Source organism: Acipenser ruthenus, chromosome 8 (genome assembly GCF_902713425.1).
Source record: "Acipenser ruthenus chromosome 8, fAciRut3.2 maternal haplotype, whole genome shotgun sequence".
Lineage (NCBI taxonomy): Eukaryota > Metazoa > Chordata > Actinopteri > Acipenseriformes > Acipenseridae > Acipenser > Acipenser ruthenus.
The window spans coordinates 8,700,614-8,720,098 of record NC_081196.1 but is presented as its reverse complement, the minus strand read 5'-3'; the positions used below and the strand labels follow the sequence as shown (position 1 = coordinate 8,720,098).

At 38.5% G+C, this 19,485-nt stretch overlaps 1 protein-coding gene across 3 annotated transcripts in view; it reads left to right on the top strand.

Annotated features, from left to right (window-relative positions):
* The first annotated feature begins 2,423 nt into the window (after positions 1 to 2,423).
* LOC131737706 (probable ATP-dependent RNA helicase DDX10) overlaps positions 2,424 to 19,485 on the top strand; it is an 88,183-nt gene continuing 71,121 nt past the window's right edge. The window contains exons 1-10 of one of the 3 annotated variants that reach the window (XM_059028387.1): positions 2,424 to 2,773; positions 3,653 to 3,713; positions 4,168 to 4,298; positions 5,782 to 5,940; positions 6,184 to 6,304; positions 6,489 to 6,678; positions 10,223 to 10,349; positions 10,745 to 10,907; positions 11,742 to 11,826; positions 15,734 to 15,835. In XM_059028387.1, the coding sequence (XP_058884370.1) occupies positions 2,552 to 2,773; positions 3,653 to 3,713; positions 4,168 to 4,298; positions 5,782 to 5,940; positions 6,184 to 6,304; positions 6,489 to 6,678; positions 10,223 to 10,349; positions 10,745 to 10,907; positions 11,742 to 11,826; positions 15,734 to 15,835 (1,361 nt within the window). In that variant the 5' untranslated portion in view covers positions 2,424 to 2,551. Of the gene's footprint in view, positions 2,774 to 2,918; positions 3,056 to 3,652; positions 3,714 to 4,167; positions 4,299 to 5,781; positions 5,941 to 6,183; positions 6,305 to 6,488; positions 6,679 to 10,222; positions 10,350 to 10,744; positions 10,908 to 11,741; positions 11,827 to 15,733; positions 15,836 to 19,485 lie in introns of those variants that run through there. The other 2 variants (XM_059028386.1, XM_059028388.1) reach the window with 2 other exon arrangements.

The window sequence follows — 19,485 nt, the reverse complement described above, 5'->3', positions numbered from 1 at the left end:
CCCCTTTATCTAAACTCCATTTGTGACCCCTGGTCCTTGTTTCTTTTTTCAGGTCGAAAAAGTCCCCTCGGTCGACATTGTCAATACCTTTTAGGACTATGAATGCTTGAATGCGTCTGGTTTGGTAAACCCCACTAACAGTGATTAACCTGACTGCCATGGATGGATGTTATGTATTTTCTTGTAAGGTTAATTATTTACTTGAGTTCGTACATTAATGTTTTAAAAAGTAGCCATTTCCTCGTGAGGCACCAGCCCTGCATTTAAATTACGAGAGGAAATCAATGCCCGTATGTTTTCAATTACAATGTAACCGCAAGTGTGGTTTTACTTAACCCTCCCTATCTAACTTTTTTTTTTAAAACACATTTTATGTTAAGGTCGATTTTGTGGTCAATTGTACTTTACCATCTTTTCTCCCAGGAAAGGGCTATGATCAGAAATATTTGCAAATATTGGATCTTGTGCACCAGCCACCAGACCACTTCATGCAACTTTACCACGGTGTCTTACATTTCCATGTTGTTGTGATAGTCAGTAAACATGGGTGGAACATTCCAGTACTGCATTCAGACAATCAAGTGAAACATCCCCAAACTGTTTATACTGCCAAGACGCACCTTTCTAGTTCCATACGCTTCCCATGAGACCACGTTCAATGGACGTCCCACAATCTAGTATACCTTAGACCAAATTTAACCCATTAAAAAAAAGAAAACAAACAAACACAAACTATAATACCGTTCAGAAAACTATATTTTTCCATAATATTCTAGCATGATCTGCAGTACGTTTTTGCACGGTACTATACTATTTTTACAGTATGGGAAGTTTGAGCCATTAGTTAAAGCATAAAGGCCTCCGTACAACAGACGCCAAGCGATTTTTTAATTGGCGACGAGACACGCAGCTGTTCAAATTTGACTGTTCAAAATGCTACTGACAAAACTATGATCAAGACAGGTACATATTCGTCAACATGACGAGTCTTCTCAGAACATATATGGCAATAAATCATACACACCAGGTTTATCGCGTTCCTTCGAAATGGCCTCCCATATATTACAATCTGTATCTTTATAATTGTGATGCCCTTTGTCATAAAGCTCTGGGTATTTTTTCACAAGTATTATTGTTTTCTCCGTCATTTTGGACACTGCTTCACCCTGCTGGAACGCGTGCATTGAAGCTGTTCTCTGATTGCTCAATGCCCCTAGGTGACGCGCGCGTCAAACCGCTTTTTATTTCTCTAAAACTAAACCTTCCTAACATTCCCATTAAATGATATGTTTATTTTCGGTAGTTTAAAGGTCGTGTCTGTACGAGTTTCTTCAGTTGGAGTTTTGAACTAGACTGTATCACTGACCAAGCCCTCTGAAATATCCTCACTTCTATTCTTAAGTGCGTATGGTGCAACTGAAGAGAGCCCTTAGTTATAAACTATAGAAACAACTAAGGACTTAGTAGAGACTATGTGCTAATTTAGAAATTAATTTATGCATAGCAGGTGCAGCCCAGCCCTGGTCTGTTGCTATGTGCAAATTGCGTTGCTGTTTTTTTTTTTTTTTTTGCCTGTTATGTAATAAAACAAGAAAAATAGCCACATATTCATAGGCAATATTTCAATGGATTGTTATCTTGTGCAGGTCTGACATCTAGTGGATATCTACAAAACGTATGAAGTACAGTAACTATACTCTATACGGGCAACCTTGAACCTTTCAGTTGGGAGTAAAATCATTTCAGTTCTCATTTGCGGCTTTTTCAACTCACCGATGTTTGCAAAAATACGACAACTGTGTACAACTGCGCCATCTGGTGGTCTCACTTTCCGTCATGTACTTTACACAGGTTTATTTATTTATTTATTTATTTATTTATTTTAATGTAACAGACATGCAGGACGTACAATTATACATCGAAATTAAGAACAGAAATTAACATCAAGAGGGCTTTAGAACATATTATGTAATAAGCATAACATGGGAGGTGGGGGTGGAGGGGTACATTCTTTATAAACAGATCACATCATTTATAAAAATAGATTTTAGGAATTAAATAAATCATAAGTACTTACAGGTTTTTAACTTTGTTTTTATTCCGAGCAAAGAAGGAATTTAAAGTTGATTTATACTTTAAAAATGTAGTTTTGTGTATATGATATTTTGCCAATAATATTAACAGATTTATATTGTCAATCAAATTATTTTCAATTATATTTGTATTTTGTAAACCAAATATAGCTTTTAAATGGAGTTTAAGATTTAGATGTACTCCTCTAAAAGTAAAATGTTTTATATCAATCCAGAACACTGGTAGCAGCATTCAAAAAATAAATGTGGGATGGTTTAATCGAAAACACCATTAAAAAGAACACACTTTATGTATAGTTTGACTTTACACAGGTTTAAATAAAGTTGTAAGGCGATTGAGTGACGACACATTTCTGCGACGAGCAACATTGCTGTCTCGTTTCTGGTTTTCGTGCAGTGGAGCTGGTGTTTCCACGCTGCTGCATTCTGAGGTTTAGCAGTGGCAGCTTCCACAAAACATGACTGGAGTAAGTGGGGGAAAGACACCTGGTGGCCCGAAATCCAAGAAACGGGGACGTAACCCCAGAGACACTGACGACCCCGTCAAAAATTTTGAGAGATGGAAGAAAAAATACAACAAGAAGAAAGTTAGGGTCAAACAAGAGAAAAGACGGAATAAGAAACCAGACTGGCAGATCGAGAGGGAGACGATCAGCAAACTGGTGAAACAGTACCAGGAGGTAGGCGACTAGCACCAGTTTCTACACGATGAAGCTTCATTGACCGCTTTCTTGATCATTGATTAACACGTGGACAATAATACAACGTTAATCAACGGCATTTTAAAGTCTGCAGTAAAAACGAAAACCCTGCAACATAACAGATACAGCATGGTTAGATGTGTTGATGTATTGTTTGGTGTGTTCAATTTAGGAGTTTACTGTATACTTCAGACTGTACTGTATACTTATAACCAATATAGCCGCTTAATGGTCTTGGCTGTATTTGTGTTAAATGCGAAGGTATGTGAAAACGTGTTAGTTACACCTCATCTACTTAAGATAGCACAGACACTGGAATGATAGCACCTGAATCATTAGGTTGGACTACAGTCTTTGCCTGGAGTGGAGTGACATGTTTGGGCACCCGTGCCTTTCCACACTCGTTCCAAGGCAATTACCTCTTCGTAGAGTGGATTGCTTTTTTATGTGATAATTTTAGCACAGTAACAGCGACTCACATTTGAGACAATGGGCTTGTGTTCATGATGCTCAGGCTACATAGGATTAGGAGGCACAGCAGACTTTCTCAGTACTGGCCATATACCACATTAAAAAGCAAATATGTTGAATGAATAGTATTTCTCTGTGTTATGTTGTAACCTGTAGTGTCATGTAGGCAGAATCTGCCTTTTTAAGCTCAGTAAAGTCAATTCTGCAACTCATCTGAATTTATCTCACTATACAACAGCTTAAAAAAAAAGTTTCTCAAACCACACAGACTGTGGTGTTTCTCAGCATTTTTGTAAACAAAATTGAATGCGTGAAAGAACTAGAAGTTTATGATATTATAGGCCCTGATTCTTGTAGATAATCTTATTTATTTTTATTTCTTTGCAGATCAACCCAAGTGAGGCAGTGAAATTTTCAGATTTTCCCTTGTCAAAAAAAACTTTGAAAGGTATGTAGACTGACAACAGCAGTATTGGCGTTGTCTGACCTACAAAGTAGAACAGTAGATAGAACACAGCAGATTATATGTTTACAGCTTTCTTAAGTTCTTAATTATTACAATATGTTGTACATGTACATTGTGTGCTGATTGAAAGAAAATGGTACTGTAGTCGCAGAAAACATGCATATATGTTGTTTTGTTCAGTCTCATTGAAGTCCTATTAAAATTGTTAGGTTATACTTATAAAACTAAATGTTTTGTCAGTGTACTGTTTTATTCATAATAATTAAAAACATTTTATAGGCATAGGTGACCATTAGATGGCAGCCTATCCCAAGACTTGCTAACCGGTTACTTGTTTGCAGTTGCATGTAAACAGTAATTACATGAGTCATTTCACATTTACCTAATTAAGGTTATCAATGAAACACATTCTGGGATATTGTGTTTTATAATATAGGATTGTGGGAGGCACAGTATCGTCTGCCCACTGAAATTCAGAAGCAGACGATCGGTTTGGCGTTGCAAGGGAAAGATGTCTTGGGAGCAGCGAAGACAGGATCTGGCAAAACTCTGGCCTTTCTGATCCCTGTAAGTAGCCCACATACCTTTAACCAATAACTCTGGGGTTACAGTCACTGGTATGTTTAGTATCACTGGTATGTTTCCATATCTTGTCCCATTTTAAAAACACTTTGCATGAAAAAATAGGATATCTTTAGCTGACATGCTGTTGCATTTGTCATATGAACCTTTGTGACATCATCCTGCTGCCCCTTTTGCCAGCTGATGACATCACACACGTCTCATAATTGAACTTGGCATTAGATCTGAAAAATGAAAACTGTTATTAGTTGCCATCAAGGAGGACGGACATGCTGGGTAAGGTTACAGTGGCTGGTCTGCTGTTTTATGTAGATTTGGGTTTTTATTCAATTTTGAAATCTTACGTTTTAGACAGTACATTTTCTTGTTTTAGCTATGCATTCCCTGATGAGAACATGTGCACTGACAGCAAACTGGATGAAGCTTGAATCACAATATCACCAAAATAATAAACATCTTAAGAGTTATAAACTAACTGTATCATACAGAAAAAGGGAACACTGCTGGGGCACACAATAGATTCGTCTTACGGTAGCTACTTAGGCTAACCTTTCTGAAGGGTCAAGAAATAAGGAAGGATACGTGATGCATCTGTCCCATTTACCGAAGGTAGGCTTACGGTGTATAATAAAAATTAAAATAAATAAATAAATACATAGCTACACAAATAAATGAATACATTTTAACCAGCTATTGGTTGTTTCTCAATTAACAACCATACTGTAGCCTAAAGCTGTAGCCTAAACCTACGTTGTGTTTCAGAGTGTCTGATCATGTGTTTGTAAACCTACATTGTGTTTCAGAGTGTCTGATCATGTGTTTGTAAACCTACGTTGTGTTTCAGAGTGTCTGATCATGTGTTTGTAAACCTACGTTGTGTTTCAGAGTGTCTGATCATGTGTTTTGGCAGGCAATATGTTTTAATTAGACTACCTTATTATGTAAAAATAAATATGTCCAGTAATTACACCGCTTAGATCTGTAATTTACAGATATATACTTGTTACATGTATTCTTTGTCTCATTTTACTCAAAATAAATGAAAAACTACCATTACAAGCTATGGATTTTCTTTTTCAAATCTAAGATAGGACAAGTGCCACCTTGCCCTAAATGTTAGGAAAAGAACGAGTTAGCAACGTTCTGTAATACACTGTTTTTTTCTTAAGATAGGAAAATGAGTTAGGAGTCCTTGTTCTGTAATTCAAATTCCCCTAAACTGACACTTAGAACGTCCTAACTCTAAAATAAGATAGGATTGGCAGTTAGGATGTTTCTGTAAACTGCCCCCTGGACTGGACTGGATTGAATCTCGAGGGTCAGGTTTGAGTACCTCTGCTGTACATCATATTTCAAGCCCAGGGTTTCTGTTGAGCTTGTCCAGTTTGAGTAATATAATATTTCTTGTTATAGAGGTTGACATTTCTGGTGAAATAATGTGTTTGTTTTGTTTTTTTTAATCCGACAGGTTTTGGAGTGCTTGTTTCGTCAGCAGTGGACAGCGGATGATGGATTAGGTGCACTGATCATTTCACCCACCAGAGAACTGGCTTATCAAACCTTTGAGGTGCTGCGGAAAGTGGGGAAGAACCACGAGTTTTCAGCTGGGCTAATCATAGGCGGAAAGGTTTGTGTGCAGATGTCAGGCATTTGCTTCAGTAGAATTGAAGTTGGGATAATCAAGGCTTTATTGCTCTTCTGTTATTTCTGCAGGCAGCTCATTTTCTGTGGGCTGCCACCACCTGCCCCAAACTGGGATTGCACCCCTATTTCATGGTGCTCTAATTATTAGACAGCAGATGAAAATGTTACAGATCAGTATCGTTGAGTTTAATTTATTTTTACATTGCTTTTGACTGTTTCGATTCAGGATTTGAAATCCGAGACAGAAAGGATTCATCGCACCAACATTATCATTTGCACTCCAGGACGCCTCTTGCAGCACATGGATCAAACAATGTCTTTCCATGCTTCAAACCTGCATATTTTGGGTAAGAGAATAGCACTTTTATAAATAATGATGATGATGATGATGATGATGATGATGATGATGATAATAATTCTTGTAATATTTAGTTACAAGAGATGAACATGTTCTGCCATCAACTACATGTCCTTTTGATGGGGGATATGTAGTGCAGTGTGTTTTATACAGAACCTTGTTCCTCTTTGCAGTTCTGGATGAAGCCGATCGAATTCTGGACATGGGGTTTGCAGACACTGTAAATGCCATTGTGGAGAACCTCCCCAAGACCCGTCAGACCCTGCTCTTCTCAGCTACGCAGACCAAGTCTGTGAAGGACCTGGCCAGACTTAGTCTCAAAGATCCCGAGTATGTCTGGGTGCACGAGAAAGCCAAGTTCAGGTACTGATGAATTTGTACTTTCAGCTCTAATTTATTTGAAATCTATTTTTTTGAGGGCTACCTCCCAGAGTTGTTTTCGAAGCACAGTACTGCAACCTTCTGTTAGAAAGGAACCACAGCCTTTTATAGGAAAGCTATAGGGGTCCCTGAGTGTGGCGAGTCATACAGTCAGGGGAGCTGAAATGGACACTAGCAGAAGCTCACTGACATTATCCTTTCAAGATAAAGCTGGTACATTAAAAAAAAAAAAAAAAAAAAAAAAATTATTATTATTATTATTATACACTGCTGTGCAAAAGTCTTCTACATGTTTTATTTTTCTACTCTGATGCATTATGAGCATCAACAATTTACTCAAAGCCTCCACTAGTGTTTTCTACTATTGTAACAACCTTGACTTGCATAAAGAAGGAAAAACATTGAGTGAAATAGCTTGCATGTATATAATAATAATAATAATAATAATAAAAAAATTAGTGCTAATGCATGCAGCACAGAACACTTTGACACCTTATTCCCCGTCTGTGCTCCTAATTATGTCTTGTTTAAAGGAATTAACCTTCAGGTGTATGCGCTGACAAAAGCTTGAGCAGCAGAGTCACGTCATCCACGTCAAGTTTCACCCATTTAAAGTGGGTACAGGTAACTGTCCCTGAGGCTGTGCTAATATTTCTCTGCTTTTCTAATTCACGTGACAACAAGGTTATTCTGCTTTCTGTGGCATTGCAAATCCCCCCCCAAAAAAATACTTTTTTTTTTTTTTTTTTACTAATAATATTAATGAATTGTGTTAAATGTTTATGACACAACGAGTAGAAATTCCACTTCCCTTTGGATCAGCTTCAAAATGTTTGTAATTTTTTTATTATTATTGTTTTTTTAATATAACCCATACAAATAGCTGTTTGACAGGCCTGACCTCGTTTTTCACCTGTCATAAATTGAGGAAAGAAAGGCTTGTATATCTTTCAAAATACCCTGCAGGAGAACAAGGAGAAGCAGTGAAGCAGGACTATATTTACATCCCAGTAACTTCAGTGCGAAGCTCGCGGCCTCTCGTAATTCATGCCTGGCACACAGCTATCTGATTAAAGTGAAGATATACTGTTCGCTTTGTACTGAAATCACTTTACGGGTTCAGGATTTATAAACACCATTGTCGGCTCTCGGAGAAAGCTGCTTTATCAAGCCTGCATTTTTAAAAAGCTCATTTAGAAGCAATCTTTTTGACTGTCTTCACTTATGGACAAGTAATAGATTTAGATTGTGTGCGGTCTAACTTAGTCATGGAATAGACAGCTTTCAAATTGCATATTTTAGACTTCCCTTTTATTAGAAGCAGTAATTCAAGTGCCCAGTGTGAGTGGAAATGACTGCAAAGCATGTGATTTTAGAGTTCAGAAAAGGGAACAGAACAATGCATATTTCTTACTGAATTGTGCCATACATAGGATCATAAAATAGGTCAATGAAAACTCAAGCTGCTATTTCTCTTTTTCAGTGGACTTGCATATATCATAGATGTTTAATGAAGTACACCGTCACTCTGCATATAGTGATGTATTTATAGTATGTCACCAAATCTAATCTCCCTTTTAAGCGTTAAAACTTCTTGAATGTTTGGCCCAATATAAATTAATGCTATAACCAGTGCAATTGTGGAGCAATTCTTTTAAGAACCTGTCAGGATCATGCAACGCATTTGTTTGTTAATTAATGATAATACCCTTTAACAACTTGGCTCCTGAGCCCCGCTGGGCAATTTGTTCAATATGTATTTTGCTGTTTTAAAGCTCTTACTGCTGTGTCTTGTCAGCCTAAACCCCTTTCGAGTTGGAGATTACCATTAAAAGTATTGCAGGGCTTGAGTTGCGTTGCTTTAGTTCCATTTGGTTGAAGTTATTCCTGCTTTTCTAACCCCCTGAGGGACCTGAACCGTTCCCGTTCTCAGTTGCTTTGATGTCCTGGTCTCTTGAACATGGTTACTGCCGAAAGGGTTTCTCCTGCTAATCCTGTTTGGATTTACAATGCGTCATTATTACCGCCCTTTGCCATCACAACAGCAGGCACAGAAGCTAATTAGGCAGGAGACTGGCATTCCATGGTCATGTGACCTCCCCAGCCTTGTGCCCTTGGCTTGTTGGGTCATTCAAAACTTTTATATTCAAGCTAACTTAGAGCAATTCACATTCTGAATTTGCCAGGAACTTTTTTAGTTTGCGTTTGTATTGGTACTATTTGTTAAAATAATAATAATATCTTATATAGCGTGATGTAATTTAAAAAGTGAGTATCGATGTTTCTTAAGAAACTGCACAGACTCCATTTCTTTAAGAAATGTTAGGGTTATTTTAATATATGCAGGGAATCATTCTTGGATCCAAAGAAAGATTAAATGAACAAAAGGTGCATTACATTGTTATAGCAAAGCCCAGATTGGGTTTCCTCTCCACAGTTCTGGCCGTGGGCTAATCACCCGAAACTACACCCGGCTGATTTGTGCCTGTTTCAGGGTCCGTGTGCAGTGTGAGTAGTGTCGTGTGTATAAAATCTAGTGTTGTGTGCAAGCAATCCAGCCAGTTAAAACTGGACTCTTATCTTCTGGCCTATTCTGACTACATCTCTCCTTAGCATTCTTGGCTTCCTTGTAGCTTCACAGTTCTGTTATTTATTATCTCCTAATGTGCTTGAGATCCTCCTGGTCCACTGTGCTTTGCATTCTAAAAATCTCCTTAGAGCCTGGATACCTTCCAGCCCATAATGCTGTTATTTACTGCCTGCTTGCAGTCAATGCTGGGCAAGTAAGGTGTAGGCCCAGAGTCTATGAATCTGGCCCTCATCAATTGTCAGCAGTACATGCATTTTGGAACTAGCAGTCTGCTATCTCCAGTGTCAGTCACTTTTCAGAAAATTACCCAAGTGTAGCTCTGCCAATCCACATGCATAGCAAACTGCTACACAATTCTTGTTCCATGTTTTTCAGCCTTTCATAGTGGACCACCATCACAAAGCACTTTACAGAGGTAGGCTGTGAACTGTGCATTATATGCCGTCACTTACAATAGGACATTGATTTAACATCTCATTCGCAGGGTGGAGCTCAAGGAGGTTAAGTGACTTGCTCAGGGTCACACAGTGAGTCAGTCAGTGGCAGAGGTGGGATGTAACCGGTGACTTTCTGGTTACAAGCCCTGGACTTTAACCACTGGACCACACTGCCTCCTACAATTATGGTTACACAAAAACAGATCAAATTCAAAAGGTCAAAAAGCAGTGCATCTACATTACTTTTCAAAGGGCAGGATTATAATGCTTCTCCATTTTTCTGCTCCCTTTCAGCAAGAAACCTTCTACCTGTGCTTTATTTAGATTAATTGCAGACTAGGGCATCAAAAGGGAGTAAGGCTACATCAATGCCCTCTCCTGAATAGCTTTATAAAACAGATAGAATTTATTATTTTTTTGTTTATTTCTTCTTCTTTTATTTTTACATAATTTAAGCGTCTCTAAGCCTGTCTTCCATTGTTTTATATTTTCTAATTAGCACCCCTGCAACGCTGGAGCAGAACTATGTTGTCTGTGAACTGCACCAGAAAATCAACATGCTGTTCTCCTTCATGAAGAGTCATCTGAATAGGAAGGTCATTGTGTTTTTTTCAAGCTGCAAAGAGGTTGGTGTTTAAGGTGTTTAGGGATCATATGCTATGTACTGCTGTTGTATATGTTTTAAAAAAAACATGTGAAAACTCCTAATGTTTTATGTTGGTTCTTTACAAATCTGTGGTTTACTAAGTCTCTTAACACTCAGAAGTAGTCTGTGTGTGTGCTTAAGATATAGGTGTGATCCAGGTCTAAGGTCTGGAAAAAAAAAAAAAAAAAAATCCCACAGTTCATTTGGGGGTTCCCAATACAGTGCTACAGACACAGTTAAGAAAATCCATTAGCCTGTATAGTACAGACAGCCTGATCTGACATCCAGGGTATAGCGCTCTCATATTGTCGACCTCATTTCCTAAGATGTTTTAATCACTTGCCTCCCCCCCCCCCCCCCCCCCCCCTGGTGCAGGTGCAGTTCTTGTTCCGAGTGTTCTGCCGCCTACGCCCTGGGATCCCAGTGCTCGCTCTGCATGGCAAACAGCAGCAGATGAAGAGGATGGAGGTTTACAACGACTTCATCCGCAAGAAGGCAGCCGTGCTGTTTGCTACTGACATAGCAGCCAGGGGCCTTGGTAAGTAAAACAGGCAAAGCAACAACAAACAAAAGTGCCTATAAGTCAGGTTACTATCTAGTAAATAGGGATACATTGTAAATGTCTGTACAGCTCTGGCCAAATGTTTTGCATCACCCCATATAATGAACTAATATTGCTCCATAGTCGAACGAAACTTGCTGAATAATGTTAACATATTGAATTACATAGCGCTTTGTAGTTTTCCATATACTTAACGAGAAACTGACATTAAAAGACGTGACATTTCAAAATCTAACATGAAATACTGTACTACTATTATGGCTTCCGGTAGACTTTTACAGTATCATGTTGTAGTTTATTTGATTACATGATAAATAAAAAATCTAAATTATGGTCATTTTAGTTTATTATGTCTCAGTCCTAAAATTCTAGGTGATGCAAAACTTGGCCATAGCTATAGATTATTTTGAGGTTTTGTTTTATATTATTTCCAAAATTTTGGAAGGATTCCAACACATCCTGTCCTGTTGCATGTCTAGGTTAAGAGACGCAGGGTTTAGAGCTCTGATTGATGAGGGATGGCATTGTGGTTATGTGACATAGCACTAAGTGCAATATACAGCTCCTCTTGTTCCCAGCAGATACTCTGACTTTAGCAAAAGAGGGAATAAGGTTGATGCACTTAAGTAAAGTGCTTTAGTGCACCGAGCCCCACAACACCGCCTGCTAAATGGTAACTGTTTGTTGCCTGCAGATATAAGAATATGTTTCATGAGATCAATTGCTTTCTACCTGAATGGACAGGACCTCTATAAATCATGTATTTTCAACACCCCTAGGGTGCAAAATAAAGATTTTACTCTTCCGCAGATTTCCCTGTGGTGAACTGGGTACTGCAGTTTGATTGTCCAGAAGACGCTAATACCTACATCCACAGAGTGGGGAGAACAGCCAGGTATTGTACAGAGAGCTGATCCACTTATTTAACAGCAGGCAAGTAGGATAGGATGCAGTGCTAGAAAAGGCTCCATTGAAAATGTAATATTAATAAAGGTAGAAACTGTTAGTCGGTATTAATCTTGCTGATTACGCCTACATGTTCAGTAAATGTATTTGCCTAGGAGAGGATTCAAAATCCCCCTTTTTAAATATAAAAATGCAATCCTAACATAGCAGGATTGCATTTAATGTGAGTCAACTTGTCCATTGCATTCAATGTGAGTCAGCTTGTCCATTTTTTTAAAGTGCTTATTAATTCATACACTTCCTGTAGTTCCGGTTGTTCATTATTTGTACAAAATTGATAATACCATTGAAGATGGGATAGTTATGAAGAAACGAACCCACAGCGATAGTTCTGCCTCATATGATCTCTCCCAATACTTGTTGGACATTTTCTAGATGTGTAAATAAAAATGAAACCTGCAGAAAAGATCCTGTATATGCATTCTCGTGAGTATTGGTCAGTAAAAGTTTCATCAGGGTGTTCAATGAAGTTAATGCATTTGGCAAACACAGATGTACCACCAGGTTTTCTCCTTGCAGTCTGAAGGCAATGCATTGATATGTTAACCCCCCCCCCCCCCCCCAGGTTCTTTCCTACCTGCGTGTTTAGTTACAGTTAAAAGTGAATCGGTAGAATCCCGTTGGATTTTCCCACATTGTAAACACAGTTCTGTCCGCAGCAAAAGGACCTACAAGGTCAAGCACTGGAGTTGCTGCCCTTTGTATTAAACGAGATGCCTCAAGGTACTTCAAGGTCCCATGAGATGTATTGAGCAAGGGCAAATGTTAGCTTTCTTGTTGTCTGTAGCAAGATGAATTCCTGCAAGGGTCTGCAGCATCTCTGGAAACCCATGCCGCACTCTGTCAGTAAATATGTTTTGGGCCCATTGCCATGTCTTATCAGGACTCTCCTAAGGTTTTAAAATCCATTAAAAAAAAACCCTGTATTAAATTCAGTGTGGTTTACGCTGCTCCTTTTACTGCAAGGAGTGCTGGGATTGTATCGGCTCTGTGTACTGTAGTTGCTGGATCAGGCACAAGAGGGAGACTTTTTACCAAAACTAAATCTTGTGGAAGGCCTCCATTCCAGGACATTTTTAGCATTTGGTTTTATACACTAATTTATGCCTCGTTTCCACTGCCTTTCCATACAGTTTTGTATCTCCTACCCAACAGGGCCAAACTGTGCTGTACGTCATCGAAAGGCGTGTGCTAAAGAGACCAACTGTTTTGAACAATGGCCGCTTTTCTCCTTATTGCGTGACAAAACCTCATTAATAAGACTATTAGCAGCTGTGCAAAGACCAAAAATAAAAACAACAACAGTTGTTTGTTCAACTTCATCCATCTTCGCTTGTTTGCACACATTTAGTCAATCCCACAATGCAACGTGACCCTTTACTGCCTCACTACGACCTTTACTGCCGCACTACTACTTCCTCGGTCAGCAACAGGATACCTGACAAAATTACAGCCATCTTTAACTACACCTCGCCCAGATCGCCCAGCTCAGCTATACCTGGGAAAAGGCACTGAAGACCAGGCATTGGTGTTCTTTAACTCGCAGCCATGGATTTGGGATTTTTAACCCAGAATAGAATCACTTATGTAATGGTCATGCTATAGGAAATGTGTGAAATAACTGAGCACAGGTGTGGTTTGAGGAAAAGGGCTCAATAGGGTGGGAGGCTCAAAAGGGATCTCCACAAATGCTAATCTTCTGGGTCGATTGTAACTTGAACAGTGAAACACAGATAAGTTAGTACTGATGTTGGGTAGAGTGGTACAGAGTTGGTTGCTTTTGTGTTTTGTGTAGGAAAATTCTCCCCACATTTGTTTCCTTAATCACTTTATCGCATAGACACAGTGGGGCTAGGTAACAGTACCTAATGACACATTGACAGGTTGTTTATTGCTTCATATTTCAAATACAGGCAAAAGAAATCCAAGCATCCTGTGGATTTGGTCCCGGATGATCAGCAAATGCAATGGTGTGTGAGAAGTGCCCATTCTCATTAAATCAATGGGAGCTAACCTATTGAATTGGTGTGGGTTTATCTGTGCGGGGGACATCTGCGTTCAGTGGGAGGCTGGTCTCTTGTTGCATTTATGGATTAGAGCCCATTAGTTAACTATGATTGCATCATTGTTTATCTATAGTCTGTCCGCTGTGGTTGCTGAGCTCTTGAGTCCCTATCAAATAGGATAGCGGTTAAGAGGGATGTCTCATTCCCTCAATACGGTGTGACATGTGTTATCTGCTAAATTTTATGTATTTATAGAATGTTGGATTGGCAGCTCTGGAGATTAAAATCATCTATATTTACAAGATAGAACTGACATCTGTGCTTGGCCCACAACATTCATCAATTCAGACAGACTGTAGGGAGCATTTCAGTGCCCATGCCCAGCCAAACATTGACTTATCAGTCCTGTTTGTACTGGTGGTTTTGGGGCTGAACTCAGTGATTCCTTACAACCTTTGCTCAGACAAGTCTGTTCCTGTTTTTTAAATCTTGTTTAGAAACATATCTCTTTGAAAAGGCATTTCTTAGTACATTGCCTTAAGGTTATACATTGAATTTAAATAGTTGACTAACAACAAAAAGAATTGAAATAATATTTGCTCTGCTAAAATGTGTTCAGTGCTTTGAGAGGACCTTGTCTTGAAAGGTGCACTATAAGTGCAGTGTTTGTTGTTATTGAGTTTGGAGGTCGAGGGACTACCAGTAACCTTCCTATTTTTGCCCTTCATTGGACCACCACCAAATATTTGTATTATGTTGGTGATAAAGCAGCATTAAAATGCAATGCACCAATGAATAAGCATGCTTTGTTGAAAAACCCTTGTGTGACACGGTACTAGCTTTCTCAATCAGTGGGAAAAAATGGATAAAGAACGTTTTTGTGCGTTTTCAAATAAAATTGAGTTTCTATTCTTTTTTTCATAAAATAATTGGATTTTAAGAAAAAGCTTAAGCAATATAATCCTAGCTATCCGGTTGTGTCTGTTTTGTCATTACCAGTGAATTCTCCAGAGGAAGGCCATTCCATCCAGTTTGTGCTGGATTGCATGCTGCTACTGCAGTTAGTGCCAAACAACACCTGCTCTGCATATAAAGAGATTACTTTCTCCTAAAGGAGAAACTTCCTAGACCTATACAAAAAAAGCCCGTGACGCAGAGAGCCGATCTCCCCCACCGAGCGTGCAGCATCCCCACACAGCGTCTTGTTTTACGGGCGCATGTCTTTCTGTGCGGACCTGATGGAAAACAGCCACCTCAAATTTACATGCGACAAAAAATGATATTAAAAATTACCTCCTAACTAAAAATCCAATCATATTCTGGAAAGTTGTCAGTAGATACCGCTACCTTGGCACTGAGTACTTTAGCTATAGATATGAAACCATCATATAGCAACACTATTTACCCAGGATTCATTTTCATGATTACAGATATTAGAAATGTATAAAAAATGTCAAGTGCTTTAAAAAAAAAATTGTCGGCCCTGTGTAATTCATTTTAACATTAATTACTTTTCAGTCAGTCTGAGCCTGTATGGGATGTGAGGAGGCTGCTTCCTAAGAAATCCCTCAGTACTAGGAAACAAACTCTACGGTACAGATTAGTCAAATCTGTCCTCTAGTTTAAGCTTTTGTTTTGTGAAAGGTCCCGTAAATACCGACCGGGGAATACAAGAAGATAAAGTCAAGATAGAATGCAGTAGCTCGTTTCTGATTGAAGTTTTCTGAGAAAATCATTTCTAGGAAAATGAAAGCATCCACAGACACTCTAGAGCAAGCATTTTCAATTCTCCCTCATATCTGCATTTTTTTTTTTTAAATGTTGTTTCAGGTATAAAGAAGGTGGTGAAGCACTGTTGGTTCTGTTGCCATCAGAAGAAAAGGGAATGTTGCAACAGCTTCAAGAAAGGAAGGTCCCCATTAACAAAATCAAGTAAGTGCCTCTTCCTCTGATATGTACTGGTAGGTTAGCATCTCCAAAGAGTACTTGTTCCTAGTAGCAATTTTATGGTAGATATTAAAAAAACATATTGACAATTTTGACTTACTGTTATGGTATGTAACAGGGTGACTGTCCGAGCTTACCCCCACCCACAATCGCATTATTCTCGTAAGAACACAGAGGTATTTAGAACGCGGGAAACAGCAACTTAGTGTTGACAGGTATAAATATTTATTTTCATAATGGATACTTTCACTCGGATTGCAAAAGACTATCAGGTTGTACACAATGACTGACATTCACAAGACAAGCTCATGACTGACCACCTAATAGTACTACTGCACCCTCCTAAGGAAAGACACAGCATTAAATAATGTTAAACCCATTACACACATTTCTTCTCATGTATACATATTTGTTTTACCTGCATAAATACCGTCTTTGTGTACAAACACGATCTTTAAACTGTTCTATCCTTTACTTGAATTATTATTCTCTAGTCCCTAACCATTACCAGTAAAGACTGAACATCATCCTAAATCTTTTCTTTTTTGGAGCATTCACATATGAGAAAAGGTGTCCGCCTCAAATCGCAAGTGTGAACGGGGTCTAATTGTAACTTTTAGTATTGCATTGTAATTAAAAAAAACAAAGTACCATTTAATCTTTTCCACTCTGGATTCGTACAATATTTAGAATGCATGGCATCTACTCTCAGCTGCACTAGCTGCATACGCAAAATAAATGTTTTATTGCACACTGGTTTACGGGCATCTAAGCAAGTAAACAAAGTAAATAACCAGCAAATTACCCTTATTGCTACTGTACATCACAATATGTTTAGAACAAGTTCATCCTGGACATTGTGAAGTAAATATTTTGAATAATAAAAAAAAAACAAAAAAAAACCTGTCTTAAAAATGCAGTATGCTGGCAAGAATCTTGCAGCTATGTTATTAAATGCCTTCATGTCACTGAGGAGACTGATGGTGGCCATCCCTTTGTGAGAACAAAACTGTTCTATCTGAATCCCCAGAGCTGCAGGGACCTGGAGATAATCATTTTCCAGCCTCAGTGTAACCTGAAAGTACAGCACATCATAAAGACGGTACCTGATAGGGCTTATACAGCGGTGGCCAAAGGTTTTGAATCACCTAGAATATTTAGGATTGAGACATTCAACTTTATGAAGCAATATTAGTTAATTCTATAGGTTGAGACCAAACTTTTGGTCAAAGCTGTAATCTTTCATGCAATACAATCTAATTGCCACGTCTCCAGTGCTCTTAAATTTCAGATCTAATTTAATTTGCATGCATGTCCTGTACCTGCTCCCTTTTTAAATGTTCTTGTCTAGTCCGCGTTCTTTGCATTCCAACAGATTTTCTGTTGCTATTACATTCTTTCTGCCCTCATTTTGTTCTGTTTGTTTCCAGCTGCCTGCCTTGGTTCGCCTGTCACTTTGTTGGTCTTGCTGTATGTACTTGCACCACAGTCTTTACCAATTAGTGTCTGTTAGGGGCTAGTTCTGGGTTCTCTGTTTCAGATTATGAAAAAAGCTTTAAGATACTGGCTTGATACTTGGTACTAGCCGTGCAACGATTCATTGTGTATCAATGAATCCTGCTACTTTCTTTACAAGATATATTGTATGATACAAGAACAAAAGCATACCATGGCTCATTGTAGTTCACCAAGTGGTTGTTGAATGATGTGTGTTTTATAGTTGGTGTGAATACATACTCTCCCTAATTTTATTTAATTGTTGTCTCTCAAGAAAATAGTCAGTCATTAAATGATGATTTGATCTTATGCACCATACAAGTAGCCAATCAGGACATCCCGTGTATCATGAACATTTACAACTGTTTTTCAGAGCTTGGCTCAAACCACAGAATTCATAAACACTGCTGAAAAACAAATCCCTTGGCACTTCAACACGGGTCATACAAACACCTGCTTGAAAGCACAGAACAGTCACAGATGTAAAATTATTATTATTATTATTATTAATTTCTTAGCTGACACCCTTATCCAGGACGACTTACAATTATTACAAGTTATCACATTATTACATACAATACCCATTTATACAGTTGGGTTTTTACTGGAGCAATCTAGGTAAAGTACCTTGCTCAAGGGTACAGCAGCAGTGTCCCCACCTGGGATTGAACCCACGACCTTCCGGTCAAGAGTCCAGAGCCCAAACCACTACTCCACACTGCTGCCCATAAAATTCATTCATGGTTACAGTTAATTGAAAAAAAAAAACCATGTAAAATGTGCATTTCAGATTTCCTTTAATTGGTGAAAAGATAATGTTTTACTTAAACCCCTTTGCCCTTAATTGCTGCGGTTATTGTGCATTCTGGCACTATTTTAGTTAATACACAAAAGAGGGGTTGGAGAGATACTGGTTGCTTACTGTCTCGTCTCCCCCCCCCCCCCCCCCCCCAATAGGACCCGAATGAGTCTGAGGCAGGTGCTACTTGCTTAGCACTTTACTTCCTTTCTCAGCTGTCAGTGAGGTTTTTGATGTATTTTAAATGGATGACAGTATCACAATGTGTGCACAATCCTGTGCAGACATTAAGCCTCTCGGTCCTCTAATTTTTTTTTTTTTTTTGTACAAATGTTCCTCCGGGACTCTGCGTTACGTTCACACTGAGAATATGTGATGGATGGCCCTCTGCATGCGTCTCCAGACGGTTGCTTGTTCTGACTGCAGATATGCAGGAGCTGTGCCACCTTATCGGCCCACTTCACGAGCTTGAGCCGTGCTTAATAAAGGTTTGAAATTAAATTTGATGTGTTCATTCATCACTAGGTGTCCACTGCAGAAGCCTTTCTTCTTAATTAGTTTTAGAAAGCCCCTGTGGATGACAGTAATGCAGTTTCCGTGGCACACTAATTGATCAGTCCTTGCAGGAACCAGTAGTGGTACCATTAGAAAGCTTACATAGGGGGGAATATTGCCCTGATTAGGTCAAAGCTGGAGAATGTAATGGGTTTAGAAGAAGCGCGACACAGGCAAACCTTTGGGGAACTCTTCCATAACTAATGGCTTAAAGTGTAGCTAATTTATTTTGGTACTAATGAGCCACAAAACAACACTTCAGAGACACTTTATTATAGTATTGGAGATATCAATATAGACATCCAATCATGTGGACAAGTGCATTCCATTTTGAATGTGAATTTAGAGATTTTGTAATATCTCATGGCTCCCACAAGACTCAAAAGCGGCTAGTTTGATGGGAGTGTATCGCTTATCCCTCACTGGGGGTGCATACGGTGGATGTTAAATATCTATTTTTTATGGTACGGAAAGGGGAAGTTGCGGGATTAACCCTGTTCCAGTGGAGAATTGTGGTTTGTCACACTTGAGAATTATTGTATTTCTTGTTCTTATTGTATGACTTATATTGTAACACTTGAATGTATTTGTATTTGCTTGCGATTGTAAGTCGCCCTGGATAAGGGCGTCTGCTAAGAAATAAATAATAATAATAATAATAATATATATATATATATATATATATATATATATATATATATATATATATATATATATATATATATATATATATATATATATATATATATATATATGAAAATGCCTTTTTTTCAAGACTGAGCTA